General features: G+C 43.8%; 1 protein-coding gene across 1 annotated transcript; it reads left to right on the top strand.

Annotated features, from left to right (window-relative positions):
- Positions 1-3,968: 3,968 nt before the first annotated feature.
- On the top strand, positions 3,969-9,838 carry LOC129487185 (testis-specific protein LINC02914-like). The gene is made up of 3 exons (XM_055287800.1): positions 3,969-4,142; positions 8,191-8,465; positions 9,170-9,838. Exons 1-3 carry the CDS (start codon positions 4,033-4,035, stop codon positions 9,331-9,333), a joined length of 549 nt encoding a protein of 182 aa, XP_055143775.1. The 5' UTR covers positions 3,969-4,032; the 3' UTR covers positions 9,334-9,838.
- Positions 9,839-26,770: the final 16,932 nt, after the last annotated feature.

The following is a 26,770-nucleotide window of genomic DNA, read 5'->3' as shown; positions in this document are numbered from 1 at the left end:
TCAGGTAATCTGCCCACCTTGGCATCCCAAAGTGCTAGGCTTGCAGGCGTGAGCCACTGTACCCGGCCCTATGTTTAATTTTTTGAGGAACCTCCTCATACTGTTCTCCACTGGTGACTGAACCAGTTTATATTTCCATCAGCAATGCCCAAGGGTTCCGCTTTCTTCACATCCTTACAACATTTGTTATTTTCTGTTTCTTGGAAGAAAATATAATTTCCAAGTTAGGCACATTGCTCCTTCCAGTAATGTAGAGGTTATGTTAGTAAGAAGTAGCGAGTGGATCTTGGGAGGAAAGAATGTTTTTTTAGTACCTAATAATACAATTCCCAAAACATAGAAAACAAAAGCTTGGCAAAACCTCCACAAAAAAGGGACAAATCCTCAACACAAGCAAGAATCTCTAACACACTTGGCTCAGAAAATGACAGAACAGTCATAACACAAGTAGAATATATGACAGGACTGAATATCACTATTGAGATGCTGATGTACAGCACATATACCAGGATGTTCAGGTAGTGTAACTGATAGATGCATGAACGTGTACTATATGCTCTTTTTAAGGACACATGGAAGAGTTATAGAAATTGATCCTGTACTAAGTCTAATCCTCCTCCCTCCTCCCAAAATGGGCATCATGCAAACCATGGTCACAGCACAACTAGAAATCAACGACAACAAAATAACCAAAAAGCAAGGAAACTGCTATTGAGTGAGAAAATGCTGTGTCTGCAAGCACCAGAGGAGGATAAAGGGTGGTGGGGAACTGGGACTCGAACAGCAGCCTGTGCACACCACCCCACATCATCTGTCTCAAGTCAAGTTTCACTCTCTGACCACCTCTGGGTTTATATTTGGGGTTAGTTCTTGTTTTTATAAATGACAAAGGAGGATGTGCATCTAAAAATTCCAGCTGGGTAAATCTTTTTTTTTTTTTTTTTTGAGTTTTTAAGTTTATTTTTTAATTTTCATTTTTTGTGAGTACATAGTAGGTGTATATATTTACGGGATACATGAGATGTTTTGATACAGGCATGCAATGTGAAATAAGCAGTACCCATCCCACCAAGCATTTCTCCTTTGTGTTATAAACAATTCAATTACACTATTTTAGTTATTTTTAAATGTACAATTAAGTTATTACAGACTGTAGTCACCCTGTTATGCTATGAAACACTAGGTCTTATTCATTCAAACTACTTTTTGTACCCATCAACCATCCCCATCTCCTCCCCAGCCCCCAACTACCCTTCCCAGCCTCTGGTAACCGGCCTTCTACTCTCTGTGTCCATGAGTTCAATTGTTTCGATTTTTAGATCCCATAAATAAGTGGGAATATGCAATGTTCTGTGCCTGGCTTATTTCACTTATTGAGAAAGACAGCTGAGTGTCCTCTACACCCTTGCCGAAGCAACTGCTATTTATTTATCTATTTATATTTATTTTTCTTTCCTTCCTTCCTTCTTTCTATGTTTTCTTTTTTCTTTTTCCCTTCTTCCTTTCTTTCCTCCTCTCTGTCTTTCTTTCTTTTTCTTTCTTTCTTTCTTCCTTTCTCTGTCTCTCCCTCCCTGTCTCCCTCCCTCTCTCTCTCTCTCTCCTTCTTTCTCTTTTTTCTTTTATTTCGTTCTTCTTAGAATGAAGATTCTATTACTGAAGAAGCCACCACTTGCAACCCTGAGACAACCACGAGCAGAAGCTACTCAGATCCAAATCACAGGCTGTTTTTGTAAAGGCTGTCAGCTAAAATAGTTTCTACATTTTTAAAGGGCTCTGAAAGTTCATAACTTATACATTAGTCCTTTTATCAACAAGTAGCATTGTTGTCCCTTTTTCCCTTTTAATTCTCTTTTTTAGATGTTAATAATTGACACACCAGCCTTCTTTAGGTGAAAATGTTGCTTGAATATCTCTTCTCATCCATTTTCAGTCCTCGGAGTTATTTGTTTATATGTGTTTCCCATAAACAGCATTTTGCCATATTTTAGTAGGTCTGTTTTTGATGAGTTTAACTTGTTTTATATTGGAATTATTAAAATTTTGGATTTATTTCTGCCTTCTTAATGTTTTCTGTTTACTCTACTTTCCCTTTTTTAAATTTTTCCCCTTTCCTTCTGTTAGATGATTGAAATTTCATTTAAGCAGTTTTTTTTTTATTTCTACTCATTTGGAAATTATGCATTTTCTTTATTTATTAATTTATTAATGGCTCTCAAAAAATGTAAGTCACCTATTAAGTGCTTTTTCTGGAAGGCAGAGCTATCATCAGTGTCTTGGCATCTTCCTGAGCAAGAAAATCTGCAGAGTCCACTGCCTCCAAATAACTCTCCTCCCCATTTCATTGTTGTCTAAAATTTAGCTCCAGCTTGTTTTTACATTTTATTTTTATTAATCACTATTACATCATGTATCAAATAATAGACTCAATAAAAATTATTTACTTTCATTTTCAGCATCTAATTCCTTTCTCCTGGGTTCATATTTCTTTTTGCTAAAGTACATCCTTCAGGATTGGCAATTTTCTGGTTAAGGGCTAGATAATAAATAGTGCAAGTTTTGCCAAACATCTGGCATCTGTCGCAGCTTCTCAGCTCTGCCCTTGTAGCAGGAAAGCAGCCACAGGCAACGGGGAAGCCAGAGGGCATGTTTATGTTCCAACAGAACTTCACTTATGGACAACGAAATTTGAATTTTATGTAACTTTCATTTGTCAGAAAATGTTAATCCTTATTTGATTTCATTTCAATCATTTAAAAAATTAAATCCATTTTTAACCTAAAGACCATACAAAAATAGGTGCTCGCTGGATTTGGCCCACGGGCCATGGTTTGACGATGGCTCTAGGTTGTGTTGTTCTTCCAGAGAGGGTCTGTGGTAATGTGCTGGTTTGTCTATGTCTTTAAATTTCTTTATTTTATATGATACTTACTCTTGAAAACTACCTGGAATGAGTAAAGTATTTATGACAGAAAACTGTTTTCTCTTTGAATATATTACTTAATTATTATTCTGTCATCTAATATTCCTGATGAGAAAATGATGCCAATGTTCATTTTCATTCCTTTGCAGAAAATGTGTGTGTATGTCTGTGTTTGTCTGTGTGTATCTGTGTGTTTTCTAGATGACATCAGCCAGTTCTTGGAATATCCACGTGGCACATTTGTAGAGGTCTCCTGTGCTCTCTTCTATTCATTTGCTTTTCCTAGAAACCCCACTGAAATTGTGTCACAGGGCCACCCACCTTCTATGTCCCCTAACTTTTCTAATGTGTTTTCTCTTTGTGCTGCTGTGATCTTGGAGGTTTCGTCTGTCCAGCACATCTTTAAAGGTACTTTTGTGATTTTCAAAAATGTGTTTTCTGTTTTTTGAGACGGAGTCTCGCTCTGTCGCCCAGGCTGGGGTGCAGTGGTGCAATCTCGGCTCACTGCAAGCTCCGCCTCCTGGGTTCATGCCATCCTCCTGCCTCAGCCTCCCGAGTAGCTGGGACTACAGTCACCTCCACCAAACCCAGCTAATTTTTTTTGTATTTTTAGTAGAGACGGGGTTTCACCATGTTAGCCAGGATGGTCTCGATCTCCTGACCTCGTGATCCGCCCGCCTCGGCCTCCCTAAGTGCTGGGATTACAGGTGTGAGCCACCGCGCCCGGCCCAAAAATGTATTTTTATAGATGGAATTTATCACTGCCTTCCCTAACTTCCTGTTATTATTTCAAGACTTCTTTTCCTCCAGAGCCTTCATTCCTCCTGCCATGGTTGCTTTCTCTCCTTTCTTTCAGGATATCAAAAAATGTTTCACATGTCATTTCAGATTCTCTAAGTTCGCTTCTTTTCACCAGGTATATAGTCCTCTGTGCTGTGTTTTTGTTTGTCTCACTTGGGCTCTGTCTTCCTCCAGTGTTGTGTAATTCTTAGTTGTGAGGTCATCACCACCCTGGGTGATTTCCCTTCTCTGAATTCCAGGAACCCCCAAGATGCATTATCATGGCTATAAACAAAGGTTCTGTACATGTCTAAGTTCAGCCCCAAACCCACATGATGAACTTATTTCCAGACAGCTCCTACTCTTATGGTGGCTCCAGACCCTACCCCATGCAGAAGGCACTTCTCAAGTTCCAGGACCAGGGCTTCAGCCACAGCACTCGGTAGGCAGACACAGAGCAGTTGCAGACTCTAGAAATGAGTGGGGGTAGATTTTCAGTCCCCACTGCAGGTTTGCTGTCCTTTGCCACACTAGATTGCCAGATGTGGTCCCCTGCCCCTCCTAGGACCTGAAACCCTCGATGCAGCCTTGTGCGTGGCTCTCAGCTCTTTTCCCGACACCCTCTTAGGCCCCAGTGATTCAGCCCCTAGTAATCATCCCAAGCACCCTCCTTTCCAGGAAATATTTCCATTTCTGGTATCTGTAGATTGCCCATTCTTGTTTCAGGGCCCTGCTATGCAGTTAGTATGACTTACTAATATTATTACCATCTTCCTTATGTGTTCAGAGAAGTGGGGAAAAGTTGTAGTATTTATTTGGTACACCATTCTACACTAAAATCCTCACTGCTTTGTGAATACAATGGAGTAATCACATCCATCTCTCAAGATGGCTTTAAGAACCGTATGAGATGAATGCTTTGGAATCCATAAAGTGTCTAAAATATAACAAATAGTCATTATTCTATTTTACATTGCAGAAAAACCCCACAGATACAGTGCCGATGAGAGAAATTAAGATTAACTGGGGGCAACACAGATTTCTGTGAATGCCAGTGCTGTCAGACACTCCATGATAGTACTTTCCAAAGTAAAAGAACTTCAGGAAAAGTAAAAGCAGCAAATGGCAACACCCTCATGGAGATCTCAGATACATACCCTTGCATTACAGGATGCAAGAGGCCCTGCTATAAAGGCACTAACCTTACGTTGTTTAGTCATATTTCCAAAACACATTGATCATGAAAGCCTCTTTAACATAGTGACGAATGATGTGCAAGAATGAGCAAATCGGGGACTTATTAAAGAGTCTTGATTTTCTGAAAGACTGAATTACAGAGGAGTTCTAAACGGGGCTTTACTGAGGCACAATACAAGCCATAGAGCTCACTCAAAGGCAGTCCCAAAATATCATATGAAGTGGTATATTGAAATAATTGCAATCCAAAATATTAGGTTGGTGCAAAAGTAATTGTGGTTTTCGCCATTAAACGAATGGCAAAATCATGATTACTTTTGCACCAACCTAATAGCTCACTTTATTTAATAATGCATCATAAGTAATAACTTGTTTTACACTTAGGAATGACTTGAAGAATCAGTAAGTTGAAAGCCTACTATGGGAATTCTTATTGAGACTAGGGCCCTAAGATGAGCCACGTAGAATGAGCTAGTGTTATAGATGTGAGTATGAATAGTCATTCCAACTTCACTTAGTCTCAGTGTTATCTTCCATAAAATGAGAATGATTTTACTCTCACATACCAACCACGATGGCAGGTCATAAACATTTGGTCACTGTATAAATAAATGCAGATTTCCTTTTGCTGTGGCCACAGCACCCACCCCAGTGTAAAGAGTCTATTGAATGTGGCTGGGGGGCCATGAGTCATGGGAGCCTGTAATCCCAGCACTTTGGGAGGCCGAGGCAGGAGGATCCCTTGAGCTTAGGAGTTGGAGACCAGCCTGGGCAACAGGGCAAAATCCCTTCTCTACAAGAAATACAAAAATTAGCCAGACATGGTGGTGCACACCTATAATCCCAGCTACTTGGGAGGCTGAGGTGAGAGGACTGCTTAAGCCCAAGAGGTGGAGGTTGCAACGAGCTAAGACTGTGCTACTGTACTCCAGCCTGGATGACAGAGCCAGACCCTGTATCACATAATAATAATAATAATTTTATTTAAAAAGAGTCAGCTGGGCGTGGTGGCTCAAGCCTGTAATCCTAGCACTTTGGGAGGCTCAGGCAGGTGGATCGCTTCAGGCCAGGAGTTCAAGACCGGCCTTGCTAACATAGTGAAACCCCATCTCTACTAAAAATGCCAAAAAAAAAAAATAGCTGGGCGTGGTGGTGCATAACTGTAATCCCAGCTACTTGGGAAGCTGAGTCACAAGAATCACTTAAACCCAGGGGGCAGAGGTTGCCATGAGCCGAGATCGCACCACTGCACTCCAGCCTAGGTGACAGAGTGAGACTCTGCTTCAAAAAAAAAAAAGAAAAAGAAAGAAAGAAAAGAAAAAAAAAGTCTATTGAATGAGAACTGTAGGCATCATCCTGCAAAGTTATAACTATTAGTAGTAAAAGAAATACTATTTCTAAACCCATATTATGCCTTAAATCATACTAACAATTCTAGCTCATCTACCACAGATTTTTACAGCTAGAAGTAATCTAATGGGTCACTTAATTAAAGCCCCTAATTTTGAGCAAAGAGCCTGAGGTTCAGAGACAACCTAGGACTTGTTATAGGTGGTGGCAGGTGACAATGAGAACCTCACCTTGCTAGCTCCCCACCTAATGATTTTGCAGGACCCCACGATGCCTCTCTTTGGGTGAAACAAAAGTTTATTTGAGTTCAGGCAAGAAACCTAGGGTTTAAAAAAGGCAAGAGTTTCAACATTTTTTATTTCCTTGAGTAGATCTTAAAACACAAAAGAGGAGCATGAATCATATTCTACCTTTATTTACATCATCTTGCGTCTTCCAATTTCTGCAAATAATTGAGAGTTCTGCAGCATTGAGAATGGTCAGCAAAAAGGGCAAATTTTTGCTCCATATCAAATGCTGCTGCCCCTTAATTAGGTGCCTGTCTGGAAGGCTGGCCCAGGAGTTCCCCACGCTGGTCCCAAGGAGGGGCACAAGCTCAGAGTTTATTTCTGTCACCTGGAAGGCAATCACCAGAGCCTACCAGGTGTGTATGTGGATGCCTCTGTGTATTCTTAGAACGTTTTTAAAAGGGAGGCAGCCAAAATATTTTTACTGCACAGCAGGCACTGTTTCATGTTGGAGTGTTGGAAAGAAAAGGAAGAGAAAGGAAAGAGAGAGAGGAGAAGATTTAAGACCAGCGCACAGATTGAAATGTTTAATGCCTTCTCGGGCTGGAGAACAAGTGCTTTGACTGCTGAAGACTCCTCCCATCTCCATGTCTCTAACTGTCCCCATGCAGATTGCAGGATCCACACATCAGAGGCATCTGCCACTGAGCTGGGTGTGAAATCTGAAGATCAGGTAGGGCTCAAATGCAAGTTGATACTGGGAAGAGCATTTCAACCAAGGCAGGGTGAGAGCAAAGCCATGCGGCATGTGGGTTGGGATGTCATGTGGAAAGTCACAGGGGTGAGGTTTGGAAAGCAAACTGGGTCTCAGCTGGGGACAGAGTCTACAGCAGGCTCTGGGGTGTGGACACTGCCCATGGACAAAACAGTTATGATGAAGTTGCATATTTTGAATAGCTCTGTGTATCTCAGGGTGCATTTTCATACCTCAAAGTCATCAGGGCCCCAAATAACCTCCTGGGTTTGCCCTGTTAACTCTATTACACAGAGGAAGAGACTGAGGTTCAAGAGGGTCACACAGCTAATAAGTATCAGAGTTGGGAATTGAATCCAGATCTTCTTAGACTACCTTCAGGGTGCCTTTTTTGCACACAGCATGGCTTAAAGATTTTTAAGCAGGGTAGAGACAGGATGTGAGACCTTGGGTGGAATCAGGGTAAGACCTTGAGGCTGGGCGAGAAGGTCAATATGAAGAGTGGTCTAGAGCAGGCGTCTGCAAACAGTATCTGTAAAGGGCTTTGCAGTCGGTCGTTGTTGCATATTCTTCTTTATTTTTGTCATGTGGTTGGTTTCTAACAACTCTTTAGAAATGTAGAAATATTCTTAGCTCAAGGGCTATGAAAACAGACTAAGGGCTGGATTTGACCACAGGCTGTCATGTGCTGACCCCTGCTCTAGAGCCTGGATGTAGGGAGCCATTCAGAAGGCTGTCAAATTACCCCACGTGAGGAGCAGGGAGGGCCCAGGCTGAGATGGAGAAGAAAGATCCAGAGCCCATTCTGCAAGGAGCCTGCACGAGTTAGGGGCTGGTGGGGAGGTGCAGCAGGTGAGGGGCCCCTGGAGGAGCCGCTCCCTCCACAGTGCCTGCAACAGGCTGGGGGCCCAGCCCAACACTAGCTCCTCACTGAGCACCCCCTCCACGCCTTTCTTAACCAGGGTGTGGAGGCAAGCACTGAAGGCCCATGACCAGCTGTGGGAGCCACGGGAATCAGTCGCTTTCAGTAGGATTGGATGCATTGGAAGGAGCCTAGTGCAAGGCTGGAGGCCACAAGAGGAGCTGCCAGGGCCACATAAGCAGGGAACAAAGCCGATGATCACACTCCCATCAGTGGGCCACCTTGGTGAAGGGAAATGCCCAAGTTCTCAGCACCTGCAGAGCCTAAGACATAACAAGCAGCATGCCCTGACACTCACCAAGGCCAGGTGCTGTGGTAAGTATTTCCCATACATCGCCTTGCTTATAAAATTTCACTATATTCCCACATGAGACTAACTATGGCTTAGAAAGGCAACCACTGTGGTAGAGAGTGACAGAGACTTGCCGACTCTGCTGTCCCACAGCCTTTTCCCAGGAGTGGAGGCTCAGACCACAGGCTTACTCCACCCAGCCTCCTTTTCTGCCCCTGTAAAATCAAGACCATCATTGCAAAGTGAGGGAAAGGGGAAGAGTCAGCCAAACACTCCAACCAGCGCCTGACGCCAGATACATGATTGACGTTTGCAGGGATGTCATTGGGGTTCTTGCCCCGTATCACACAGCTAGCAAGGAGTAGAGCCACGATCTGAATCCTGATAAATCATTAATTGATCACAGGAAAAAAATGGACAATTCTAGGTTTCTAGATTTCCTCTACGGAAAATGAAGCTATGAGTCCTTTTGATCTTCAAGAGAGGATAAAATGAGATAAGCATTTGATAGAGCAATTTACCACAGCAAGGAGTGCTTCTGCCTGGTTCAAAGATGATTGTAGCATGTACCTGGGGGCAGGAGTGAGGTCACTGTCAGAGAGGAGCTGGCCTCTATGGATGCTAGATACGATGTGCACTTGGCAGAGAGGGAGGCGGGGAGGGCGGTGAATATCCTCAAGAGGCTTTCCTGTGTCCAGCACCATTGCACGTTTCAATCCCCCTCCAGGTAAGTGCTCCACCTGTTTCTGTACAGAAGAGAAATCAGAATGCCAGAGAAATGAAGAAACTTCTCCAGGGTCATGTAATCACCAAATAATGTCTGCTTTGACCATCTCTGCATTTTGTGCTACACCAAGATTTAAGCAGCTGTTCAAAGAAACAGTAGAATAGATGTCACAGATGTAACTATTCTTGAAAGGTAGTCAGATTTCATAGATGGAAAGACTGGCCTTTTCCATTTGCCTCCTCCAGACCCATAACTTGGATAGGGGGACTTTATTGTCCATGAGGCTTATGCATGTGTCAGAAGAATGTCCAAGCAGAGGAATCTAAGTGGCAGACCCCCCAGGATAGGAAAGAAGAAGGACGCTCGTGCTGACACTTCTAGAACACTGTTCACGTTTTGTGACATACGTGCTTGTCGAGTGATCTTAAGACAGCTGGATGTCTGAACCATGCAGTAATAGCAGAGAACCTGAGGAGGGAGAAGCTTTCCAGGATGTTCTGAGGGCTTATGCCGGGTGCAGGCTTTCCTTCCTGCAGCATCTCTGAGTCCAGAGAAGAAATCACCCCCGTCCCGTGGGCCAAGCACTCACGGCAACAGCGCTTTGAGTTTGCTGTGCTTAGATTCACTTGTGGAACTTGTTAAAAATATAAAATTCCAGACCCCACCTCCCAGGAATTCCCCAACTTTGCATTTTTCTAAGGCTTACTGCCCAAGTGATTTGGAGCACATTTGAAGAGACATTGTCTCGGGACTCCATCGCATCCTAGAACTCATTAAACAATTGCAAGTGCCTAAAGAGCTCCTAAGAAAGAGTCGGGGGTGGTGTGGAAGTGTAGAACAAAGGGATGTATCGAGGGTAGGAAGTCTCAGAAACATCTTATTAGAAGGTCTCATTTCAGCTGACTCCTGAGCCAGGAACTGGGAACAGTCAGGGTAGGGTCTTCCAGGCAGTGGAAAGTCTGATCCAGAGCAAGTTTGGAAGCAAAGGGGATCACAGCATATTAGAAAACACGAAGGAACATAAAGTCGGCTGGGTGCGGTGGTAATCCCAGCACTTCGGGAGGCCGAGGTGGGCGGATCACCTGAGGTCAGGAGTTCAAGACCTGCTGGGCCAAAATGGCGAAACCACGTCTCTACTAAAAATACAAAAATTAGTCAGGCATGGTGTTGGGCACCTGTAATCCCAGGTACTCAGGAGCCTGAGGCAGGGAGAATTACTTGAACCTAAGAGGTGTAGGTTGCAGTGAGCTGAGATCGAGCCACTGCACTCCAGCCTGGGTGACAGAGCAAGACTCCATCTCCAAAGAAAAGGAAAGAAAAAAGAAAACATAAAGTCTAGTGTGGAAGGGGCAGGAAGGGAAGCTGGAGACATACCAGGGATGGAGGCAGGGGTCTGAACGGGGAGGCATCTTGGAAGATGGTTAAGACATTGGATTCTATGCCGAAGTCCTTGGGAAGCCGCAGGAGTTTTGAGCAGGGGGATTACATGACCAGGCTTGTGTATTTAGTTATTCTCCGTACTTTGTGGGCTGTGGCTGGGGAAACGCAGCGTTCCACTGAAAGGCTGCCTGCCATAGTCACCCAGGTGACAGAAGCGAGTGGTTTTAAATAGGATGGGGCCATAGAAATGGACAGAATAAACAAACATGAAGGGTATCTAGGAAGTAAAGTCCACGGGACGTGGGAGAAGTTTGTATGCAGGAGAGGAAGGTGTCAGCATGGCCTCTCAGATATTTAACCTGGGCCGCAGTTATGTCACTGGGGACATTTACCCAGATGATGAGTACAGGGGTGGACCAGGTGTGAGCACCACCAAGTCCAGACCGGGACCTCTCACTGCTGCCTCCTCCAAATCCTACAAAAGGCCCAGCACATGGGAGAGGCTGAACATGACTGTGAGAATGGTAAAGAAGGATCCAGAGATATGTGTGGGTAACGTTGCATTTGCGACCCCTGTGACATACCCTGGTGGAAATGTCAGGTGGAAGAGCTGTCTGGACAGGGGTACCTGGGTTACCTGTCTATCCCAAGAAGAGAGGGCTGGGGGGAGCTACAGGTGCCTTGGAGTCATCAGGATACACAGACAGTAACCTAAACCACGGAAGCACTTGAGACAACGAGGGAGTGTTTTGACTAAACTGTAAAGAGGAAGGGAGGGGAAGGGAAAAGAAGGGGAGGACAGGGAAGAGGAAAGGAGGGGTGAGGAGGCCAGGGGAGGGAGGAGAAGAGAGCATAGACTCAGAGTTGAAAAAGCCAGAGATGGAGAACAAGTCTGGGAGGGAACAGAGAGTAAACAAACCAAATTCAAGGTGAAACTGGATCTTGGGACCCAAGAGAAGCCCAATTATCAGAACTGGACTCCATATCAAGATAAACCACAAAAAGCTTTAGTCAAGTTTGCATCTGGATGAAGCTACTATTTATTATAGAGCATCATCCACATTTTCCCTCAACTTTGCACATTGGAAAGGGCTAAGGGTAATTTATAGAAGACCTACATGGTGCCAGGCACTTTAATAAATGTTATCTATAAGTGAAACTTTGCAAGCCACTGTGCTAAGCATTTCACAACATTATCTGATTTAGTCCTCACAGTCATCCTGTATGGTGGGTATTATTATCCTCACTTTTCAGAGAAGGATGCAAAATGTTAGAACGTTTAAGAGACTTGCCCAAGGTCACACAGCCGAGTGTGCCAGCCACAATTTCACCCTGGTTCCCCAGGTCCTTCACAACATGTCTGTCTTTGCAAATGTCTGTGAACAATAGAAAAGGAAAAATTTCCAATGATTAGAAAAAGAGGAACTCAACAGTGCAAAGCCAAAGTGTTCATTCCTTTGTGGATGAAGAAATGGAGCCTTCGAAAGCCCGTCCCTTCCTCCCACAGGCTGATATGAGCTCAGCCCTGCCAGGACCCCAAGGCTTCCTTCCTGGGCCTCTGCTGAGATCTGCATAATGCCTGCTCGGCTACCTGAGAGCTTTCTCTGCCTGATTTATGGGTGTGTTTCTTGTGCTTAGATCATAAATCGCCACCCCCAGGACATTTCAGTTCTGGTATTTATTGACCAAAGACATCTTGTGTTAAAAAATATTTGAGATTTTGCCAGCTAATCAGTACAGAATATTTAAGAAAACACTGTCTCCTCTGGTAAATGAAATTCCACAAGTAGTTGATTTTGCTGCTGGGGCAAAATACCTTCCCTGTCTACTATTTTTCAGCCTTGTTTTATTTTGTTTTGTTTTAATAGAACAGGTAGATTTTTTCCTATGTGTCTCTTTACCTCCTCCCGTGCTCATCAAGGGACAATGGAGAAAAGGAATTGTCGAAAGACATTTCCCTCAGGGCCTAGAAGAGTTTTTGATTCTTTTGAACCAGAACTTTTGGCCAAGTGCATCTCAGAAGCATTCAGGTGGCAAAACACCTGGAGAAGAACTGTGAAAGATAGATGCCTTCGATGTAAAAAAAAAAAAAAACCCAAAGATGTAAATGTGAGCCCGATCTGCTGCTGACGGCAGATTCTAGTATAGACAAGCTTAAGACTTTAAAGAACATTATTGGAGAAAAAGTTCAGAAAACTCGTCAATAAGCTTTGCTTAGCATGAGCACACGTGTGTCCTTGTGCATGGCTGTTAAGACTTGGAAAATACTGTCAATGGTCCATGTTAATGATGCTTTATCCACTTTAAAGAGAAACAGTGTTTCTACCTGGAACATAGTTGATAACCATTGCTTCAGATAAAGGTTTCAAAAAGTCTCAAGGCTACAGGACTCAGGAAGGTCAGAGAGGCAGGGGTGGTATAAGAAAATACAGAAACCATTAAGAGTCACCCTAGGACTTTGGGGACTCGGAGAGCAGGTGTCTCTTTTCAGAGACAGCCACCCTTTAGGTCCAGGAGTCTCCAACCCTGTTGACATGTGAACTCAAGCTTTGTCAGATCTTCTGGTCTCTCAGTAGAAGCAGAAAATTCTCATTTTAATGTGGCAAATCCAAATGTTAAATGTTTATTACTAATTACAAAAAAAAAAACAGTGTGAAGGCCAAACAAAACAAATCTGCAAGCCAGACCTAACAAAGCCTACTGGCTCTGGCTGTGGCCAAGGTCAGACTATGATTGGCTGTGGACTCATGGTTCATTACTAGCAGTTGCTGCTTTGCAGCGTGAGAGGTTGGTCCTTGACTTTCTATAATTATTCAGATTGAGTGCTTGTGGTTTGTTCAGAAACCTGAAGCTTTGTGAAAGCAAAAGAGGGACACCGGAGCTCAGTCTCCGCTGCCTGCCTCCTTTCTGCTGCTACCCTAAAGCCTGCACTGCTCCGCAGGGGCCGCCCTGACTTTTGCTTTGCTTTGGTGTTAGGTTTGATGTTTGCTCCACTTATGATGATAATGATAACAACAGTAGCAGGTTCATTGAACACCCATCACCTGTGAGTTGTCGTGTTTGGTTCTTCTCCCCATCATCTCATCCAGTCTTCACTTTAAGGTTAATGCTAAGGTTATCTTCCTTCCACAGATGGTGATATGATTTGGATGTGTCCCCACTCAAATCTCATCTTGAATTGTAGCTCCCATAATTTCCACGTGTTGTGAGAGAGACCCGGTAGGAGGTAATAGAATCATGGAGGTGGGACAGGTCTTTCCTGTGCTGTTCTCATGATATGAATTAGTCTCACAAGACCTCATGGTTTTATAAAGGAGAGTTCCCCTGTGCATGCTCTCTTGCCTGCTGCCATATAAGACATGATTTTGCTTCTCCTTGCCTTCTGCCATGATTGAGGCCTCCCCAGCCTTGCTGAACTGTGAGGCAATTAAACCTCTTTTCTTTATAAATTATCCAGTCTTGGGTATGTCTTTATCAGCAGCATGAGAATGGACCAATACAGATGGGAAGCTCAGACAGGTTGATATGCCTGCCCAAATCCACTCACCTGGTGAGTGGCAGATCCAGGATTCAAACCCAGCTTTGTCTTTCTTCAGGGCCCATCCTCAGGTCCTGCCATACTGCCTGTCTCTGCACACAGCTGTGCTACTTTTAACCAGCTTCCCACTGCACCTGCCTGGGCTCCACAAGTCCCCTGCAGCCCAGATGGCCTCTGTGCACTAGGGTCTCCAGCCTCAAGGCTCCTCACTGTTCTTAGCTTTTAGTTTTCTGCCCCAAACGGGTGACTTGCATCAGCCCTGCCCTTGATGGGCATGAGGCATCCCCCATTTCTGTGTGATATATCCTCACTTGGGGGGCAGAGGATGCGTCCCTTGAATTGTCTTGTAGTTCACAGAATGAGGCCCTTTGATCAGTTGTGTGAGGTTCTCCACCAACTATCTCTATGACTTTGCACTGCTATTCATCTAATGGTAGAAGCCGAACCTTAGGACTCAGATTTAGACAATTCTCTCTCCTTCATTTCCCACCCAATCTAATCACTTTCCAAACCCTGTGGATTTCTCCCTGCACATCTCTGATATCTAGCAGCTTCTCTCTAGGACCACTTAGCAGCCCTGTCTCCTGTTGTCTATCTCCAAGTTGTCTATTTTGTCTCTGGCATCTCCAAGTTATCTATCTTGCCTGGCATCTCCAAGTTGTCTATCTTGTCTCTGTTCATCTAATCTTGACCACTTCCAACACATTCACCATACAGCAGCCATCATGACCATGACAGTCTGATCAAGACTCTGCTCTATATACAATACGTCCATGGCTCCCTACTGGTCTGAAGGTAAAAATCTCAGCCTCCACTCTCGGCAAAAGCTGATTCCTACCTACCTGTCTCTTGACTTTCTCAGATTTCAGTTCAAAGGCCACTTCCTTCACTACCACACTAATTCAGGATGTCTTTGTTACCTACTATTGAAGTTCTTGGACTTATTCTTTGTGGCATCAATCGCCCCTTTATTTAAATAACTGATTGCATAACTGGGATAACGTCTGCCTCCCTTACAAAAATGTAAGTTTCACAAGGAAATGAATGGAGTTGTTTACTGTTAGATTCTTAGTGCATGCAAAGAGTTTGCAGAGAAAAGAGAATGAGGAAAAAGGAATTCCTTCTTCAAGATACGAATGAGAAGTATAAAGTCCTTTTATGAAAAGTGAATTGAATCACTTGTTCACTTGATGCTTGACAGATGTTGACAAGCAGCAAACATGGCATCTGGAACCCAGTAGATGCTTAAGGATGAGAGCTATTCTTGTTTTGACCCCGGATCCATCGCTTCATTAAATCACAGGCATAGGCTCAACTCACTGCATTTCTCTTCTTTGCAAGTGTGATGGTATCATTATATGCATAAGCCCCAGGTCTAGAATCATCTTTCCAACCAAATGCTAGTGACATTTTGAGATTTGGAATCTTAATACTTGGAAGGTAACATCAGTTCCTTCATTTGAGACATTTTTTAAATTTGGATTTCATTTGATAACCATCATCAAATCCATTCCCCTGAAGATGGGGACATCATCCATTGAGCACAATATACCATCTCTTCCCAGAGCATGCACATCAAGGGGTGTTGGGAGGAACCAGCAGGCAGTGTGTGTTGTATCACCTGCCACATGGCTTGATGCATGCTTCTCATCACCCTACTTTTTTCAAATTAATAAGTGAATGATGAGAAGGTACACAGGACTTTTCAGGGAGGCAAAGAAAACCAATTAGGATGTGCTCAACTCTGGCTACTTCCACACATTCAAGACTCTAAATGAGGTCAAAGAAAAGATAACCAGAAAAATAAGATTCCATAGTGATGCCTTTTCATGCCATGATAGTCATCCCTCCTTTCACACTATAGAATTGTCTGAGCTGCTGTGACCCCTGAAAGAAGAGGGGGATCAGGGTCAATTTTCACCAAGGCTGACTGGAGACACCTTGTTTGTTCCTTTGTAGTTAAGGATAGTGCACTGCCTCATATGCAGAGTGGGCTGTGGTCATGAACATCCACGGAGTGGGAAGAGGCTTAAGCTCCCATTATATGGCTTTAGTAGGCATAAGAAGCTATTGTTTAAAAGAAAAGTCTTCTTTTTCAAGGTACTATTTGTTGGAGGCTCAATAGGTATTGAGTGCTATGCTAAAAGCTTTACATGCATCATTTATTTAATTCTTTTTTTCAGAATATTATTTTTATTTATTTATTTTCTCCTCCAACTTCTTTTTTAGGTTCAAGGGGTGGTACATGTGCACGTTTGTTACATAGCTAAACTGTGTGTCACTGGGGTTTGGTGTATACATGATTTTGTCACCAGCACAAGAAAAATCATGTCCTTTCTCAAGAATACAGCCCTATTTCTGACATAATCCACTAAAATAATAATTCCTAAAAAATAAATTTATTTCAATATGAGCAAGACAGCATACCTGCAAATTAAATCTATAAAACTAAAAAACTTAAATTGTAGTTCTTACTGCTTAATTCAAATAGTAATCAGTAAGCATAAGTTTATGCTTAAATTCAAGTTTATTTTGTGGTAGTCCTTAAAATTACAACTAAGTAATTTGTCTGTCTTTCTATTTTTTCAGTTTATTTGAACCAATAAAGTAATTTCATCTCTTTCAGAAAAAAATAAATACATGAACTTGGATACCTTGTATAGATTCTGTTCCTATTAGTAAATGTGGGACCTTTCGCCCCAATCGCCTGCCTGAGAACTCAGAGTTGCAATAACATAAAAGCAATTTGCTTGAGGATTACAAAGGAAGGGACCAAAATCCATCCTCTGAGTGCGTGTGTGGGGCTCACTTGGTAAATAGCATCATCTTCTTCAACTTGTAGATGTTACAGCTCTGATAAGTTTGTTCGGGACAGGAATTGGAAACAGGCTTGGGTTGAAACGCAGGGAAAATGCAGAGGGAGAGAGACACGACTGCTCATCACCCAGAAAGTCTGCATGCCCAGGCTCTGCCATTGCCCATTAACAGGAGACGGGCGTAATTACACGGCAGCCCGGGAGAGGTCTCTGACTGAAAAACCCACAAATAAAACTGTCCGGTTCCTGGTGAAGCTGTCTCGATCCCTTTCCAGAGGAGGCTATGCATCCGAGTAACCTTTTAATGCGCCCCTCTTCCTCTTGCTGATACACTGGATCATTATTTATTTTGTTTTCTAATTAGTTAATTAGGCTGGTGTTGTGTTTTAAGTCGAAAATCCTGTTGTTTAGTTACTAGAAAATGGCTTTTTGTCTGTTTGGGGGATTTTGCAGGGTAATGGGGACTTATTAATTGAGTGTCTGACTCTGGGTGAAGCTGCTCAGGGACACACACTGTGGATTTTCGGGGAGTAAATTACTCATTAGCTGCGGAAGGCTGTGTTCAAAACAAGAGCACCTGGGTGCAGGCGAAGTGCTGGTGGACACTTTCAGTTGTCATTTCATTTCCTCATGTTTATGTGGCAATTTACAGTTTGCAAAGCCCGTTCACTTAAAATAGCTCATTTAGTCCTAAGTAAGGAGGCTTTGGAATGCATTTTATTACTTCTAATTTACAGATGGGGCAGCTGAGGGTCTAGACCGTCTGCGGCTGGCTCACAGGCTTCGCCGTCCTGCTAGATAAGCTGTCTGTTAAATTGGGCAGTAAAGAGGAAAACAAAAAAGAGTGAGCTCTGGACTAGAAGGTCCTAGGTTTGAATTCAAGTCCCTCCACTTTTATTTTAACCAACAGTCAGGATGCCACTAGCCAGTCGTCTGTCTAAACCCAGATGCTGTGCATGGGTATCATCGGGCCCCTTGCTGCCCAGGAGGACTGGGCTGACTGGCATCCCTGCGAACTTCAGCAAACCCCTGGCAAATGGGAGAAATTCCATTTACCTTGAAAGACTCTTCCCAGGTTGAGAGACAGCATCTGTCAAACACCACAGGTGGCGTCTGGAACCTAGTGGGTGCTTAAGGATGAGAGCTGTTCTTGTTTTGACCCCAGGTCCATCGCTCACTTCATTAAAACACAGGCACAGGCTCAACTGCCTGCATGAACTACGTTTTTGTCAGGGCTCCTCTGCAGCCTTTGAGTCAGCCTCCTGCTGTGGTTCCACATGCTTTGCTCTCTGTGTTCCTTTGTCACATCCTTCCTCCTGGGCTCTAGTGGCTCTCACATGCTCCCTTCCAAAACCAACTTCTTTCTTCTACCGGTAACTTGGTCTCACATGGCCATACCTGCACTAAGTGCCAAGCAATTCACCTTCTGGCTTTCATAGTATTCCATCTTATTTTCACACAATGCAATAAGGTGGCTATGTTAGTTTTCTAGGACTGTGTGGAACAAAATAACACAGATGCCTAACGAAAGAAACAGGATGTCTTTGACAACAGAAATTGATTCTAGGACGGTTCTGGAGGCTGGAAGTCTGAGGTCAAGGTGTTGGTAGGGTGGCTGCTTCTGAGGCTGTGAGTGAGAAGGTGTTTTCCGTCTTCTTCCTGACTTCTGCTGGCTGCCAGTCATCTCTGTCATTTCTTGACTTGGAGAAACATCGCTTGATCTCTGCCTTCCTCTTCCATGGCGTTCTCTTTGTGTGCATGTCTCCATGTCTAATTTCCCCCTTTTGATTAGGATGCAAGTCATACTAGATTAGGGCCCACCCTACTGCAGTGTGACTTTGTCTCAACTAAGAACATCTGTAAGGAGCCCATTTTTGAATAAGTTTCCATTTTTGAGGTCCTGGGGCTTAGGGCTTCAACATACAAATTTTGAGCGGACACAATTCAACCCATAACAGTGGGTCTTATTTTTTTTTCACTGCTCAGGTAAAATAAATAAATAAATGAATGAATGAATCTCAGAGAAGCAATGCATGCCAGGTCTGGGAACTAGTTTTTGGCATGGCTGTTCTAAACCAAGTCTCCCCAACAATTCCAACGAGCAGAGTCTTTCTTTCTTTTTTGACAAACGGCCTCTCTAAAAACCAGAGAGGCAAGGCGGGCATTGGTCTGGAGCTGAAGGAGACTGGCAGCAGGTTTCCACATGGCTGGCATTTACCATCCCTGCTTTGGATTATACCTATGAATGTTTGAGGACCTTCTTCGGAAAAGCATTGGATGTGTCTTCCACACAGCCGGGAGGCTGGTTTTCCCTCTGGTTTCATCAGGTCTTTGAGGTTCATGGACAAGCTGCTTCCCAGGAGCCCAGGCCCTCTCTGCCTCAGGTGTGTGTTCACGTGGCATCTGGGCCTTCTGGGCTCTCATCACACCTCACATTTGATCTTCCTGAAACATGGCCCATGTTGGCACATCCTGGGGCCCTGCTCAGGCTGTCCCTGAGCCTGCCAGCTGCTCTGTCTTCCAGAGTGAGCTAAACACAATCTCTTCTCCTTCGCAGGCCCCACCAACTACTCCTGCAGGCAGCTTGAATGCTTCCTTACGCTTTCCTTTCTGCTAAAAGGCTACTTTATATCACCACCTCCACGGATTGCCTTGGAATTATTTTGGCTTCTCTTCTTGCATCCACCATTAGACTATGTCTTGTTTATAGAAATACATTGACTTTGAGTTTATGTCCCCTCCGGTAGGTTCATCTTTGTCTTCCCAGCACCACGCATAGGTAACTTTGCAAATAACAGGGGCAGAACAAATGCCATTCAAGAATGGTTGTGTCTATACCTGGGCCCTGATCTTCAATATGGATACTGAAAAAAAGTTTCTGCTTTAGAGAGGTGTTATCAAAACCATTAGAGGGAGAATTCAAACTCAAGTCTTAGGAAGGACAGTTGAAAGAAGGACCAAATTTCATCCTAATAAGTGGCTCAAAGGGCCTAAGATCACAGGCTTCTGATTGGAAAGGCTGTGCTAGGTCAGACAGAGTGAATGCAACCTACTAGTTACTCTATCCTACCAAGAGGATTCATACACAGAACTTAAGGGAGTCAGGTTTTAGTTCAACATGCAGAAGAAATTCCTCATGGAGCTGTCAAAAAATAAAGTAATAAAACAATAAAATGAAACAAGAAGGCCATGTTTCCCCGATCTAGAATGAGTTCTCTAAATCTAGGGCAGAAGTTCTCAACTGGGGCAATTTTGACACCCTTGACCCCCACATCCAGGGGATTGTTGCCAATGTCCGGAGCCTTCTTGAATTGAAACACTGTTGGATGGGGGGCTGCTACTGGCTTCCAGTGGGCGGAGGCCAAAAATGCTGCTCAAAAGCCTACAGTACACAAGACAGCCCACAAGAAAGGATTGTCAGGACCCAAATTTCTATAGTGCTGCAATTGAAAAACCTTGTACCAGAAGTATTTCATCCCAAAGCAGACCATGTATTGGTAACGTAGCATGAGTGTGAGAGTTTATCATGCCTAAGACTCACCAGGTAAGCTGGTTAAATGTCCATACTCTTGGGTTCCAGCTCCTAGGGATGTTATTTCAGTGGGTCTGGAGTAGGCTTGGGAGCCGGCTTTTCTGTTAACAAGAACCCCGGTGACCCTAAGTAGGAATTTGGGGCCCCCATTCTGAGAAATATTTTGCCAGATGACCTTTGAGTTCCCTCCAACCCTATAATCTCCTGACTTCAAGAGAGAAGCAGCAGGAAGGTAAAAGGCATTTACCTGATTACCCACCTTCAGAAAATACTGGTTGAAGGGCTCAATTAATTAGGACTTTTAAAAAACTTGGAGATCTATTTTTTAATAAGAAAATGAACATAAGTGCAAAGCATCATGACTACTCATTATTTAATTTGATGATTTGTGAAGATTCTGTTGCCATGGTGACAGAGCGCTATTTATAAAAATTAAGAACATAAATTATAAATAATAATATTATTACAAGCAGAAGGGACTCGAACCTCTCAATCAGAGGGAATAATTTCCAGATGGAAAACAAAACAAAAAAAAAACAACAACAAAAAAACATTGTTTGCATTACATATGGGGAAGGGTGCTGGCAGATTTGCATTTCCACAGTGTTCTAGAGGGAGAAATCAGGTCAAGATGATGATTTCATGTCATTTCCATGACAGTCCGTGTCTTTGTATTCTGCGGGGTGTATCAGATCTGCTGTGCGATTCAGGAGAGCGAGGGTGGGGCTGATACTGGTGTCAGAGAAAGCACAGAGGCAGGGCTGAGATGTCACCTCTGAGATGTCAGAGTCAGCACTCGACTACTCCACAGCCCCTCACCATGGTGATACAAACCAGCTTCCCAGCTTTTCCTAGACTCCGGAAGAGTCGGGTCAGAATGTCTGCATTTACTGAGAGGCAGGCAAGTCCTCCATTGGACTGCAGTCATTTTCATTTAATCCAGGTGTTCAGGCACTGTGTCCTAGGGTAGCTGAGGCCAAGGGAAGTGGGCCAGCCCAGGAGGTTGAGACAGAGGCCAATGGGGCAACACTGCTGCCCTCAGAGTTTGCAGCCAGACTCTGCTGCCAAGTGATTCAGGGTCTCTGTCATCAAGTGTGGGATCCCCAAATTAGGGAAAACCACTTCCACCTAGGAGATCCAGGAGAGGAACTGAGACCAAGTGTTCAACTGAGATCGTGTGCCTTGTGTTGGTGGTAAAGGCAATATGAGAGCCCAGGTATGGTAATTCTCAATCTAATGCCTGTCTATGTGATCAGGCTTCTCCCCTTGCTGTCCTCCCAGGGCCCTCTGCGGACCAGCTACCACCACCAGTTGCTAATAAGCACTCCTGCCAGGGTCTTGGTGCTGTTTTGACAATCACCAGTGTGTTCTGGCTAGAATCAGGCTGGATTGCCCTAAGAGATTGCTCTGGTGGGGGACCATACAATGCCAAATCTGGTTACACCGCTTGTTTCCTAACACAGCTGATTGTTGATTACTAATCATGTTTACACTAGGGATTTCCGCATTAAGGCTCTTCCCCTTACCCATTGCCTGTCCAAACTCTGTCCATCCCACAAGGACTAAAGTAAGCCAACACTGACTCCAGAAATCCTTCCCTGATGCCCAAAACCACCCCTTGTATTTTGAGGCAACATGTTGTAATCAGAGGTCAGGGTGCATTTCTGACAGCAAAGCCATTGTGCAGATAAGAAAGTTCTGGCTTCTGCTCTTGCATTTGAATTGGTTCTGGACTAGCCTTGGCACACCAGCCTGCCTCAGGCACACATGTGGAGGTCAAGCTCGGACAGCTATCAGCACGAACCCCCAAAGAGTGGACCCCAATATAATCCTCTTGTACGCTGAATTACTTCAAATTAAGGTGCTTTGAAGGATTCAGGGTTAACCAAAACATACTCCAGGCACTGACAGCAAATGGAATGTTTACAGGATATAATTGCCTTTCCTAGACACGGCAAAGGGAATTAGGTCTCCACAGAGCCAGTGCTACGATGAATACTTGTACACAGATGGGAAGCATAAGACGAGGCCTAGCAAAGCAAGCGGGTACATATTAAGGGGGAAAAGGTGCTTGAGCAATTGAATTCATCCCCTTTGACTTCACTCCTAAAGTTTTTATTTTATTTCTTAAAAAGGTAAGTTGGTTAAGCAATGAAAATGGGATATGCACTGTCCAATTAAAAAGCTAGCAAACATTTTTTGGCATAGGAGAGGAGTTGTTCCCAACGTAGTTGACTCAAGGGAAAGAGATGGGGAAGGAGAAAGAGGCTTTTCTCCCAAAGTTCATCTGGCCACAGAAGCCAGGGACGTGCTGACTGTCCTGGTGTGGGTGCCAGACACCAGAGCTGCCGAGCAGAGCATTAAGGGCATGTGTGCACGCAGCCAGCTTCTGTCTTGCTCTTTGGCTTGTAAAGGTCATAAGTAATACTGCTTTGGATCCAGGTAATCTCCTTAAGGCTTTGATGGTTATTCTCCCTCATGTCTCACTACAAAACTTTTTTTTGAGGAGTAGGAGGAAAATGGAGGTTATTTATACCAACTTATAAATGGGGACCTTGACCTCCAGAGAGGTCAGAATTACCTAGAAAGCTGTCCATCGGATTGTGTCCAGCGTGACCTAACACCTCAGATCAACCATCCTTTTCTCACCATCGGATCTGCCTCTATTCTCAGAGTGGGGGAGCTTTCAGCAAAGCCAATGCCATGAGCCTATCACTGTCTCCTGCTTTGCCATCTGCCTCCAAACCTGCTGTATTGATTTCCTCACCTCTAGCCTAATTGATTGCCTGACGGCGTTCTCCCACTCCTTTCCAAGTCTGACAAGAAACACAGCCCTCCTTGCCTGCACACATCTTGGGCTTCCAGGGACTGCATTCCGCATTCGCCCCTGAAAACGTGCCTTTCTGTCTTCTCTCTGGAGGAAACCCCAAGCCAAGTCTTGCTCCAATGACTCTACCTGCGTCCCCACTGGATTTGACCCTGAGATACAACAACCAGGCCACTTGTTCCTGGTCTTCTTGAACCCATATGAGGAAAACGGCTTCCTAAGGATCTCCAGGCCAATATGAGCCCTGCTGACTCAGTGTCTACCCTGGGAAATTCAAGCAAAATAGTTCTCCTGCATTTTATAATGAAACCACTCCTTGCTCTGATCTCATCTACCTGAGTTATCGATGACTAAGGATCAGACACATTTTATGATGTTGAGTATTTTTTCCAAATGAGAGTAGGTAGAGGAAAAAAGAAAAGTTAAGGAATTTGACATTTGACTCCTTGTATGGATGGATTGTATGGCAGGCAGTAACACCCAGCTTCAAGGACAATCCACAGGCCTGATAGCTGTGCAGCCATCTGACCGCAAGGACTCTGTGGAGAATCATGTGGATTTCCTTTGCACATTTGGCCTGAGTCTGTTTCCTCCACAGGACTTTACCACAGTCACTGATGCTGCCACAACCTGAACACTTGTCTGTTCGGATCTGGATGATAATCCAGACGAACAGGGAGAGATTTGTTTTTATTTTTCCTCAAGGGAAAAGGAGGGGCACGGGGAGGGAAAGAGGAGGATGGGTTTGTTGGCTTGCTTGAGTCCCATAAATACTAATTCATCAAAGGTTAGAAAATAATTCATTTTCCACGGAGATATTGCAGGCTTCTTGCCCAGTGTTCAGATAAACATTTATTTAGGCAGATAGTTTATGAATTATACAGTGCTTTTTAAAAATGGGGTGATGGGGAAAAATTATAACATCTTGAAGTGCTTCCTTTGGTTCCATCAGAACCAAATGAAGAATTCCTCTGAAAAAGGCAGGTATTCCTGCGGTCGAGCTGCCCCCTCCTCCACAGCCACTCTTGGCCACCCACGGCCTGCACAGCGAAGGTCAAGGACTCTTGGACTCACAAAATAGCAGGGCTGAAATGGGCTGTTTCAAGAGCTGTGGACCTTCCTCCTAGGAAAATGAGTATATGCTTACACATCCAACAAGTTTTCCATAATTCCCAATGTGCGCAGGCTGCTAGAAGCCCTCCAGGAACATCCTAAGAGCCCTTGCACTCCAGTTAAAGGGTCCTGCTTCAGCTCAAATGCCTTATTTGATAGATGTGGAGATCAGGAGCTAAGCCCAGAAAGAGGCAATTCAAATTGTAAGTCCACGGGCAGCCAGAGCAGATGTAGGATGGAGTCTTTCTTATTCCTGATCCTCTTCCACCAAGAAAACAAAGAAAACCCAAATCCACAGGTGGAGGTCTAGCTGGTGGAGTCGGGGGTGGGGGGCAAAGTTAGGCCTGAAACAGAGTCACCCAGGTGTTGGTAATTGAGAATCTGGAGGGACTCAGTGCTTGTGTTGAGTCTAGAGACACCTTTGCATCCTCAGTGTACAATGCAACACCTGCTGTTATCATTTGGGGGATATTAGTTCAATTAACTCAATAACATAAGCTAATTTTTGTTCCATGCCAGAAGCTAAGGACACAAACATGAATAAGAAACAGTCTGGTAAAGAAGTCAGATAAAAAGAAAGGAAAAAAACTAAATAAATTAGATCTTCATGGTTTGTTATGAAAGAGGTTTAATAGAAGACATGGCAGTAAAGAGGAAGAAATAATTATTTCTGCTGAAGGTGACAAAAAGAAAAGCCTCATTCAGGAAATAAGATTTGACCCAGGTCTTGAAATACAAGTAAAAGAAAGGTCATCATATTGATTAGGGTCTATAACCAATTTAAATAATGAGAAGAAACGAAGAAAAATAAACGGAAGGGAGGAAGAAAGGAATAAAAGGAGATAAGAAGAGAAAGGGAGGTTAGGAGGAAGTACCCAGTTAGGAAGATAGAAATTAGTCCAGGTGCTTCAGTTGCAGGGAGTCAGATATTGGGAATTGGTTACACAGGGCCATGGAATTTCTGAGGAGTCAAATAAGAGAATAGTGAGAGAATATAGGAATTAGTAACAGCTGGAAGCCACTGCCACCAAGAAAGGAGATGGTGTTATCAGAACCCAGGAGCAGAGGCCATCTGGTGGGAGCTAGAGCCACAGGAGACACTTCCCAGTAGGAGCTGGAAACACAGAGGAACATGACACTGGAGAGCGGGGAAAGCACGCAGGCTTTTCTTTCCCCTACTCTCTGACCTTCTGGCAGTGTCTCCCAATAGTCAGCCCCACTCGGAAGCTGGAGGAGAGTCGGATTGGGTAAATGCAGTGCCTCATGTTGTAGAGGATGATGCCAAGACTCAGAGCCATTAAGCCACCTGCCAAAGGTCATGAACACAGCTCGTCCTACAATGGTGCACACGGGACACAAGCAGGCCTCTCTTCCCCAGAGACTTTGCGCTTAACCTTTTCACACCACCACCTCCCAATCTTTAGTCTTCACTAAATATTTTGCTCATTTAACTTCCAAAAAATGCTGCTATTTCCATTTTTCAAATTAGATTTATTTCTCAAATTTAACTTACCAGGGTCTTTGTTCTAATCCCAGATTCTATCAACTGGCAATTACTTGCTTTCAGGAGGTACAGCAAAATTTAATCTTTTGATAAAAACATTTAAAAAAACTATTATTTGTGATGCTTTTTTCAGATAACTGAGTGAAAATCAGTTTTATCTTAAGTAAGAGTTTTTATCATATTATGAGAATTGTATTTCTGGCACTAAAAGTGAAGATCTTATTAGACCTCAGGATTAGTGATCTTTGGGAAACATTTCAGGATCATGAGCCCAGATTGCAAATGTAGGACCTAATCTGAGATCCTTTCTATTGACAAGAGTTTAGTCATCGCCAGCACCCGAAATCCAGACCGTTTCAAGCCCCTTTGGCAAAATAGGTGCCTCTGTTACGGGCAATTTGTGCTTTAAGGTTTCATCTTGGTCATTACTGCTGCTGCAGCTGATTTAAATATTTTAATGAATGATGTTATTGTCTCTGTGCCTGGGGGTCTTTTCAGCAGAGGTCGCAATTTGAAGGAGGAAAAAAATACAGAAAAATAGCTCTAAATAAGTCAGTGATGATGGATGACTCACTTTGGTTGTGTAGCAAAACCTAGGCTAGAATGTTACCATGCACAAGACTCACATGCTAGGAAGGTATGCCCCAGTCTTGGAGGGGAGGGTCACTGAGGCACAGAAGTGAGTCATTGGAGGAAGTAGGGCCATCTTCCAAGAGCATCTTCACCAGATTGAGCCAAAACTAAGGGCATGGGGCAGGTAAAGTGTTAAGAATAAGCACAGGGGTATAGCATCATGTATAAAGTTACTATAAACACGAGGCTTCGGGGGCAGGAGAAAATGATCACAGTGTTGATAGTTAGATCAAATAGCTTGGGAGGGTTTGTCTATGA

This window comes from Symphalangus syndactylus, chromosome 8 (genome assembly GCF_028878055.3).
Source record: "Symphalangus syndactylus isolate Jambi chromosome 8, NHGRI_mSymSyn1-v2.1_pri, whole genome shotgun sequence".
NCBI lineage: Eukaryota > Metazoa > Chordata > Mammalia > Primates > Hylobatidae > Symphalangus > Symphalangus syndactylus.
Note: the sequence above shows the minus strand (reverse complement) of the source record. Positions and strands in the feature narration are given on the sequence as shown.

Excerpts from the sequence above, each read along its gene's own strand:
- LOC129487185 (XM_055287800.1), top strand. The coding sequence starts at position 4,033 with ATGATGAACTTATTTCCAGACAGCTCCTACTCTTATGGTGGCTCCAGA. Across the intron at positions 4,143-8,190 it reads GGCTTCAGCCACAGCACTCG|GGTGTGGAGGCAAGCACTGA; the intron begins GTAGGCAGACAC and ends TTTCTTAACCAG. Across the intron at positions 8,466-9,169 it reads CACCAAGGCCAGGTGCTGTG|GTAAGTGCTCCACCTGTTTC; the intron begins GTAAGTATTTCC and ends ATCCCCCTCCAG.